Source organism: Bidens hawaiensis, unplaced genomic scaffold, assembly GCF_021521415.1.
Source record: "Bidens hawaiensis isolate Kalapana, Puna unplaced genomic scaffold, B.hawaiensis_p1.1 tig00004551_1, whole genome shotgun sequence".
In the NCBI taxonomy this organism is placed as follows: Eukaryota; Viridiplantae; Streptophyta; class Magnoliopsida; order Asterales; family Asteraceae; genus Bidens; species Bidens hawaiensis.
Window position 1 is genome coordinate 1,288,166 of NW_027491277.1, and position 10,106 is coordinate 1,298,271.

The 10,106-nt window shown below is 40.7% G+C and overlaps 1 protein-coding gene across 1 annotated transcript; it reads left to right on the top strand.

Annotated features, from left to right (window-relative positions):
• Positions 1-6,549: 6,549 nt before the first annotated feature.
• LOC143626948 (ATP synthase subunit b', chloroplastic-like) lies at positions 6,550-7,998 on the top strand. Its single transcript, XM_077096870.1, has 2 exons — positions 6,550-6,881; positions 7,551-7,998. The coding sequence occupies exons 1-2, from the start codon at positions 6,596-6,598 to the stop codon at positions 7,880-7,882; spliced, it is 618 nt and encodes a 205-aa protein (XP_076952985.1). The 5' UTR covers positions 6,550-6,595; the 3' UTR covers positions 7,883-7,998.
• Positions 7,999-10,106: the final 2,108 nt, after the last annotated feature.

Below are 10,106 nucleotides of genomic sequence, written 5' to 3' on the forward strand. Positions count from 1 at the left end.
GTTTCACGACCCCCACTTTCTAAACTGTTTTACGAACTTTTGGGGTGAAAAGCATGTTTACATATACTTATATACTTGAAAACGTGTGATGATGTGGATTATCTAAGTACTAACACTTGACAAGTCCCCACAAACACAAGTGATTAACTTCGTGCCGGTGACGTGTGGATAGTACTATCGGTTTGACAAACCCAACTGACAGGGCCGGAGGGGTATGCCGGAATATATGTAAACCCAGTTGCACATTATCATTATATTTTTACATACTACTATGTGGTGTTAGACATAGTACATACTTGGGGCAAAGTGGCTGTTAAATGCCAACGGGAGTGCATGGGCAGTGGAGGCCATGCGTTATAGCTCGTTTCGATTTCACTTGTGGCTTAGTATATTACATCATACACATACATATATACATACACACTGTAAACTTTACGAACTCGTGTACTGATTTCGCTGATACTCGTGAAACTTGAAACTCACCAACTAGACGTAGTTGACCCGTTTTAACATGCTTTTCAGGTAAAGCAGAAGTGGAATGATTTGCTTACGTGCTTGGTGTTAGAAGAAGAGTTGAATAGCTGTGAATAGACGCAGATATATAATATTAAATAAAAAGCTCGTAAACCGGTTATGTGATTCTCATCTAGTTTGTAAACATAGTACCAACCCATGTAATATGATGTAAATTAGTTGTTGAATTTCTTTATAAACAATGTTGTTGATACCAGTGTTATCTGTTACATTCCCGTATTACGCTTCCGCAAATACCTAGTCGGGGTGTGACACGGCACATGGCATGGATTGAACGGCTGGCATCTGAAGATGGAAGAAACGATGTTTTAAATATGATATTTTATGTTATGGTTTTAAAGAAAAGATTAATTGTTTTGTAATAAACGGTTAAAGTTTTATATTCCGCGAAAGTTTAATAAACTCTGATTTGTAGAACTGTGTTTATGAGTAAATCCGACGCTAAAGTAGGGCTACCGGGTTTGGGGCCTTACAAGTTGGTATCAGAGCATAAGTTCGAGAGATTTAAGCATCCTAAATGCTTAGACTCGAACAGAGAATGGGATTTAAAGTAAGAAAAGAAAGAAGATGCCAGTTCAAGATAGCCATGTGTCACTCAAGCAAGCTCAGTAACGGTAAAGTATTTTAAATATTGTATAAGGATGTTAACTTAATTATTAAAGAAAGGATATATGCAGGTTAGGGATAGGATTTCTCGAGTGTTTGATTGATTAACTGATTATCAGTAGAAACTAGCACAAGTGAAATCATAAAGGGAAGCATGTAGAACCTGAGAAGTAATGCAAATAGTTAATTACACTTGATCATTGTCATTAACTACTTACCTTACAAATCATGTGCTAACTAATTCCTAGAGTGATGACGTTTGTGTTTTCCCATTTAGAATACTAATGGCTGAAGCTGGAGAAATTGCTGGAACTGGAGGACGCACTGGACGTCGTGGCAGGCCTCGTCTTGTCCGGCAACCTTCAGTAGAGGCAGCTTCCAACACCGGAGACGAAGGAAGCGTTGGAGGAAACCCGAGCAACAACGAAGGGGTTCAACTTGACCCTACGGTTCATGCAGCCATTGTTCAAGCTGTAGCAGCTGCTGTGAAGAACATGACTCCGGGAGGGTCTGCTGGAGGTCGTGAAAGAAGTGCTGAAGGATCAGGAGAGAATGGTAGGAAAGGTGGTGAGGGAGTGAAGGGTGACTCGAGTGAAGCTGGATCTGTCGAGGTTGGTGATGGAAGGGTAGGTCGAGGTGGGTGTAACTACAAGTCCTTCAAAGGATGCGACCCGCCGAAGCTGACTGGTTTGGGAGACGCAATCGCTACTCTCCAATGGATAACCACTATGGACAAGATTATCCGAATTAGCGAGTGCCGTCCCGACCAAGCAGTGGGTTTGCCACTCAATCATTTGAATATGAGGCTGGTGGGAAACGGTGGAACAAAGGAAGACCCGAGAGGAGATTGAGGCAATGAGGTGGAAGGACCTGAAAGAGTTGGTGATGAAAATGTTCTGTGCTGATGCTGAGGTTGAGAGGACCGAGATGAAATTTCTGAATCTAAAGGCGGGAAAGATGACACACCGCGAGTATACTACTGAATTCAACCGACTATCTAGGTTGGTGCATGACATGGTCGACACTGAGGCTAAGAGAATCAAATGTTATGTGAGGGGATTGCCACAAAAGTCCGCATGTTAGTTAGGGAAAATAAACCTGCTACTTTTGACTCTGCTGTTGAGCTTGCATAAGTGGTTTATGCTGACCTGGCTGAGGACGATGTGGTGGTGGAGGAAAAGAAGGAGAAGAAATGGGCTACCTCTGCTAAGCGGTCTGGCGAGATGGTGACAACAACTGATGAGAGGAAGGCCAAGGTTGGGAACAAGGATGCATGTAAGACATGTGGGCAAGTGCACCAGGGAGAATGCAAGACTGGGGCAGACAGGTGCTATCGGTGTGGAAAGAGTGGGCATTACCCTCGAGAATGCCCTGATCGTCCAAAGTGCTTCAAATGAGGAAAAACTGACCACATGGCTAGGGATTGTAAGGAAGCAGGGGCGGGAGGTGCGAAAGAATAAAGACTTGGGGAAACTGCAGAGAGGAACACTTGATGAAGGAATAATTGCTCATGCAATGGTTTTATTTGTTTAAATTACATTTGCTTAAGAACTTGTTTTGTGTTAAGGTTTAAAACCTATGTTTATCAGTGACGTGTAATATATTGAGTTTGGTTATGAATGATTATTATGTTATGATAAAATGTCGTTTTAGACAATAGTGTTAAAAGTACTAAACGAAGCCCTTGGAAGGATGAGATGAGTCTTGGTACATCGAGGGTCTCATGGACAAGCTACCTTAACAGCTAAAACACATGATCACCGCTCGATGACTGCAAGTCGGGAGTAAGAAGGATAACCCATAAAGCGGGGGGCGAATCAATAAAGTGTGCGAATATAAGAAGTGTTCCTTTCACGAGGAATAAGTTAGGTTTCGGGGACGAAACCTCTTTAAGGGGGGAAGACTTGTAACATCCCGAAATTTCTAAGAATATTATAGTTAAATAAATTAATATCAGTGGAAAAGTTTACTCGGGTTAGTCGGAAAAAAAATTAATAGAGTAGAAGCTAGTATGGGTCGGGCTAGTGTTGGGTAATGGATATGGGTTATGGACTTGGGAAGGAAGGAAGAGGCCATGGGCTTAACCCCATGATCCATAATTATATAAACCTTAATCCCCATTTTCCATTCATTTCACACATAATCTATACACCACCAAAACACACACTTAGCTCTCTCTCATCCTACTCTCTCTCTCTCTCTCTAGCCGAAATCAAGAGGAAGAAGAAGGATAATCGATTTTCGACCCGAGGTAATGATAGTTTAATATTGTACGAGCCTAAAACGTTAGTTATAGTCGCGTAACGACGAGCCGACACCGTTAAACCGTTTAAATCACAAGATCCGGGTGGAATCGGGTATAAACCGGACCTAAGATGAGTTTAGGGATCACCCTAGCTCAAATCTGGATCAAACGGGACGAAAAACGATGAAACGGTGGAAGAAAGAGTGAGATCTCGTTTTTCCGGCCAAAACGCGGTTTTCCGGCGATGACGGCGCCGGAAAAGATAAAGGTGTCAGGGAATGTTCCCTGACCTAACCCTAGTTCGCTAAGGAAACTTAGCGAATCAGAGGGTGATTCTTTAGCTAGTTCGCTAAGAAAACTTAGAGAACTAGAGGGTGATTCGCTAGCTAGTTCGCTAAGGAAACTTAGAGAACTAGAGGGTGATTCGCTAGCTAGTTCGCTAAGGAAACTTAGAGAACTAGAGGGTGATTCGTTAGCTAGTTCGCTAAGGAAACTTAGAGAACTAGAGAGTGATTCTTTAGCTAGTTCGCTAAGGAAACTTAGAGAACTAGAGGGTGATTCGTTAGCTAGTTCGTTATGGGAGCTTAGCGAATCAGAGGGTGATTCGTTAGCTAGTTCGTTATGGGAGCTTAGCGAATCAGAGGGTGATTCGTTAGCTAGTTCGTTATGAGAGCTTAGCGAATCAGAGGATGATTCTTTACCCAATTCGTTAAGGGCAAAGTAAAGAACTAGGAGTTTAATATAAAGGCAGAATGGTCCCTGGACTTAGAAAGGAATGAGATAATTACATAGTAGCCCTTGGACTTTGATAATTTATGAAAGATGCCCTTAAAGGATTAACGAGTAACGATTAACTAACCGGGTAATGATTCAATGAAGTAAAATCGGCTTAGACACGTAAGACTAATTAAGTAGTAATGAGGATGGCTAGAGTAGTATTTGATATTCAATTATTAAACAGTTAGACGCGCACGGCTCGAGAAGGAATAATCAGTAGCCGAAGAAGTAACCAAGTTCAGGTGAGTTTCTAGCCCCATTCATTGTTATGTTTTCGGGGCTGTGTGCATACTCGATGTGTTGTTAATACATTTATCCTAAGTGATAAGTGTATGCCATATGTGATATATGTGATGGATATGAATGATTGCTTGTCGGTACGCGAACGATCTTCGGATATTGCGCGTACTGTCAGGTTAAAAATAAAGGTACGAATATTATATATCGAAGATGTATGAGCATTACAAATGAACACTTGTCGGGGCGTGAACGATCTTCGGATATTGCACGTATCGACAAGGGGTATGGTTGTTAAATGAATGATGTAAAGAACGCCTAGAGTGTTCTTATTCTATAATGTAATTATTGTATATGTGAAGTATGTGTGTACAGGTACACTAATGGTATGTGAGTCCTACGTTCGACATAGTAAGTTAGGATGGCGAATCCCTCTAACTTCTGTTGGACATAGACTTGGCAGGTGATGGCGTAGTTAAGGACTGCGGGCCTTATACGTGATGTAGATGATAGATGTAAACGTAGATAGGGACGGTGGGCCTTATACGTGTTATAGGAGATAGACGCCAACGTAGATAAGGACTGCGAACCTTATACGTAATGTAGATAGGCGTCAGCACAAGAAAGGACTGTGGACCTTATACGTGCTATATTTGTGTTGTGGTAGCATAGGGGAAGACTGCGGACTTCGTACGTGCTATGGTTATAAGTGATAGACGCCAACGTAGATAAGGACTGCGGACCTTATACGTATTATAGATAGGCGTCAGCACAGGAAATGATTGTGGACCTTATACGTGCTATACTTGTGTTCTGGTAGCATAAGGGAAGACTGCGGACTTCGCATGTGCTATGGGTTAGGTTGCAACATAGGGAAGGACTGAGGACCTTGTACGTGTTGTCAATATAGGATGGTACAGGGAAGGACTGCGGACCTTGCACGTACCATAACTGGTGAACATAGGTAAGGACTGCGGACCTTTTACGTGTTCACGATCTTGAGTACAGGTATAGACAGCGGACTATGAACGTACTCTCGGTAGACTGAGGTTAGTGATTGTAGATATGTATGTATGTATGGTAGTAGGGTAACGGATTAAGTATGGATATGTATCTTCGGATATGTATGTATGTGTATGTATTGTATGGCGTCTGATTAACTAGAACTCACTCAGCGTAGCTGACTTTTAGTATGCACGCAGGTGAGCTGATTATAGAGTTATCATGAGGACGGCACATGGCATGGATTGAACGGCTGGCATCTGAAGATGGAAGAAACGATGTTTTAAATATGATATTTTATGTTATGGTTTTAAAGAAAAGATTAATTGTTTTGTAATAAACGGTTAAAGTTTTATATTCCGCGAAAGTTTAATAAACTCTGATTTGTAGAACTGTGTTTATGAGTAAATCCGACGCTAAAGTAGGGCTACCGGGTTCGGGGCCTTACACTTCCGCCACTTTTAACATTATTTTCACGAGATTAGTAAAATAACGTCAAAATTATTGCAATTTCACTTTTTCCCCACCCGATGGTTCACAAATATATACATTATATACACATATATACATCTATATGGCAAGATATATTGGTTTTTATTACAACAACAACCACCATGCCTGGTATGATCCCACAAATAGCAATATACTGATTTTTATTAATCTTAACTATAATCTTTTGGTCGTTGGCGATTTCAACTAACGAATTGGCTGCTTATGGTCCCATCTTTTAACACATTTGTTCCCAACGGTCCATGACTAACAGAATCCTAACGTCATTACTTGCAAGTTGCCGAAAAACATTTTTGGTCAAAAAAGATATTTTTGACAAAACACTCAACCTGAACATCGCCACCACCACCAACCAACTCCCAACACTTGAACACTATCAACAGAGTCTGACGATGGTTCTAGAGTTTCGACAACCTAAATAATTATGGTTTTTAGTTTTTACTAAAAAAAATGTTCAATACATATAAAGAAAGATGTTTTTGCCGGAGTAAATGACAATTTTGGACATGGAGAATTAGTTTTGAAATTTTTGTTTGTTGGCAATTGGAAACCTCACCTCACCTCACCTCACATAATCTAAAATCATTTTGTGTGGCAGAAAAACAAGATAAGCAAGCCCACATTCCTCTCATCTTCTTCCCACCCCAGACTCCAACCATTTCCATCTCTGCATTCTCACCCTCCATGGCCAACATGATCACTGCCTCCTCCAAAACCCTAATCACCACTCCACCCACACCCAAATCAACCCCCACCACCACCACCACCAAACCCAAATTCTCATTCTCCATCACTCCCAAAACACTAACATTAGCAGCCACCACCGCACTCGCCGCCACACCGCTACCTTCACTCGCTGAAGAGTTCGAAAAGGCTCAGCTCTTTGACTTTGACCTCACTCTCCCAATCATCGCAGCTGAGTTCTTGTTCCTCATGTTCACTCTCGACAAGTTATATTACTCTCCCTTAGGTATATTTATTTCATTCTACTTTAGGGGCCGTAGGTAGGCACTAGCCATTAATCGAGATTAATTTGGAGGGGTTAATTGGATTTAAATTTATATGTAACTTTTCAAATATATAGCAAATTTTATATGTAAAATATTCAGTTGTGACCGATTTTGACTAAATAGAATTAATGTGCAACTAGTCGGTTTGGGATTTTTATAACCATGTTATGGGCTTTTGCCGTAACCAAAACTGACATTTTCGGTTGGGGGTGGGGGGGGGGGGGGTTCAGTTAACCGTAGGCTATGGATTAGTTCTCATAAAAGTTATTTTTTTAAATGCAAATTTCTTGTGTTTTCGAAAACTCGAATTCATGATCTTTGGGTGTTTTCTTTGCCACTCGCCACCAACCGAAGATTAGTTCGGTTAATTAACCAATGTATTTTGCTTGAACTTTAAATAAAATTTGAATTTACAATTTTTTGTTGGGCTAGGATTGATCTTTAGTAATTAATATTGGGCCGGTTATTTTAAATGAAGATATGAATGGCTAACTCGGTTAATTCGATTATTTTAAATGAAGATATAAAAAAACCATCTCCGAAATCGAGAATTCGGTCTTCTAAAAAATATAAAATGTTTGGTTTTTTGGTTACAGTTTGGTTGGTTAATTCGTTTTTTCTCATCTTAGGTAACTTTATGGACAAACGAGACGCTGAAATCAAGGAGAAGTTAAGCAGCGTGAAGGACACTTCAACAGAGGTGAAGGCGTTGGAGGAGCAGGCAGCGGCGGTGATGAGGGCTGCCCGGGCGGAGATATCGGCAGCATTGAATAAGATGAAGAAGGAGACAGCGACAGAGGTGGATGCAAAGTTAGCAGAGGGACGAAAGAAGGTAGAAGCGGAGTTGGCAGAGGCGTTGGCGAGTTTGGAGAAGCAGAAGGAGGATACGATCAAGTCGCTTGACTCGCAGATTGCGGCTCTTAGTCAGGAGATTGTCAACAAGGTCCTTCCGGTTAAGTGATTTAAGTAATTAGCCAAACACTTGTTTATAAGGTTCGGGTTCGGGTTCGAATTTGGATTCGGATTATATTTGTAATGAAGTTGTTAATTGTTAAATAATAATTTTGTTTTGGTTGATATCTTTTGGTAAGTACATATAGAATGCCTAATAATGGTTTCGGTTTAAGTTGTATTATTGTACAGATTAGAAAATTAAGTATGGCTATAAGCGAGTCGAACCGAAAGATGTTACTCCGTATAAACTTATAGAATGCCTAATAATGTTTCCTGTCGTCAAGTTTAAAAGCGAGTCGAATTGGGGCCCTGGCTTTGCTACTTTATCTTCACGAGCTAAATTATTAAGCCCAACTCGGCTCGTCAAAAGCTAGAGTCAGCTTGTGACTTGTCGAGCTGGCTTAATATTTTATTTTGTATTTTTTTTTCACATATTGATATGTAATTTTTATATTTTTTTTCGACTATTGATGTTACCTACCTTAGCTCGTGATTGGTTCATATACAATTGTGACGATTTTGAACGAGCTTTTTTTTGCTAGTGAGGTTACCTTGGCTCGGGCTTTGTTTGTTTACAATTGAGATGATTTTGCACGAGCCCTTTTACGAGTAAGGCTACCTTGGCTCAGGCTAGACTAATTTACAATCGAGACAAATTTGAACAATTTTTTTAGTGGGGTTACCTTGGCTCGGTTCAGTTCATTTTCAATCGAGACGATTCTGAACGAGCCTTTTTTCGAGTGACCTCAATCTGGGAGGTTTTTCAGGACCCGTCAACTGAGTGTTAAGTCACCATCCAACTGTTAGATTTAAGTATCCAATGAGAGTTTTTGGTGACTTTTGAACACAATCAATCAACATAATGCAAACAATCTGGTTTCCTGTCGTCAAGTTTTAATAAACTTATTGTAGGTTCCCAGCCGGATCTACACGGAATATCTCGTTCTACGTAGGTGCGGAATCCCTACGTAAGACGTCACGAGCGTAGAAGACGATACGAGTTAACACGATCAAACACACGTTACAATAAACAAAGACACGTTGTATTGCAACCGAAAACACGTGATATCAATCACAAACACTGGACTCGTAAACTCGATACAATGAATAACCCCTTTTTAAACAAGCCGTAACCTAATGTTTATATAACACGACAACTTCGCCTGGCATGTTCAGGCGAAGTTGTTCCTAACTTCGCTTGTACCACAAGTTCGCCTATATCAGCGAACTTGTGAGAACTTCGCTTACATCCAAAACACAAATCCAACTAACTCGATTACAGACACTAGACACTGAACTACCGACATCATGTACCAACAGACTCCCCCTTGGCAGTAGCTTCATATCTCTAACTTCAAGCACGTGTCTGGTAATCTTCAACAATCTTGTATCTTTCATCTTCAAGCATGAACTCCCTCTCGTACACATACCGAAACAACTCTTTGATATTTATTCGCTTCGTCTTTCCAAGCAGGAATATAAAATATCTTCTTCTCATTCAGCACCTGCAGATCAGCTTGAGACAAGTTCACTAGATGCATTGGATCATACACTCTCAGCAGCTCTTGTTCATCTTCGTCCTCCATTACTGCATCAGCTGTTTCACAATCAACATACCACCACTTCAGATCTTTGAGCACATCCTTGGGCATTTGTTTCATCGGCACTTCTTTTAAACACCGGATTGGCTTATACTTCATAATCATCCAAGGCTTGCCATCTGCTCTCAATCCTCTATCTTTGTCTTCAATAAGTTTTCCCTTTTGTGGTTTCAACAGCTCGAACTTCTTCTCTTTTATACTTTCCTTCCAAACAATCTTTCCAATGACTCTAGCCATGTTATCATCACTCCTGTTTATCAACCCCAATCTGGCTAAGTCCTTCACTTCACACTCAGGCAACGTGTTCAACGATCTCAACATCCTCTTGAAGTACTGAACACCATCATATCTTTTAATCACAAAGAGCCTCAACTGCTCATCATATATCCAGCATATAATCCCCTTTCTCGATTCAGCATAACCTCTAATGTTGTAACTCTTCTTAAACATAGTAGGGACCGCCGGTTTCTTCGTTTTTACAAACCATTGAGCGTATCCTTCTTTCCATCTTGGCTGCTCTTCCCATTCCGTCTCATCATTTCCCATATCTTTACTCATATCTGCCTTATCAACATCCGGAATCTCATGCTCAATATTCTCTTCTATAATCTCTCCCTCTTCAATATCATT

Excerpts from the sequence above, each read along its gene's own strand:
- LOC143626948 (XM_077096870.1), top strand. The coding sequence starts at position 6,596 with ATGGCCAACATGATCACTGCCTCCTCCAAAACCCTAATCACCACTCCA. Across the intron at positions 6,882-7,550 it reads GTTATATTACTCTCCCTTAG|GTAACTTTATGGACAAACGA; the intron begins GTATATTTATTT and ends TTCTCATCTTAG.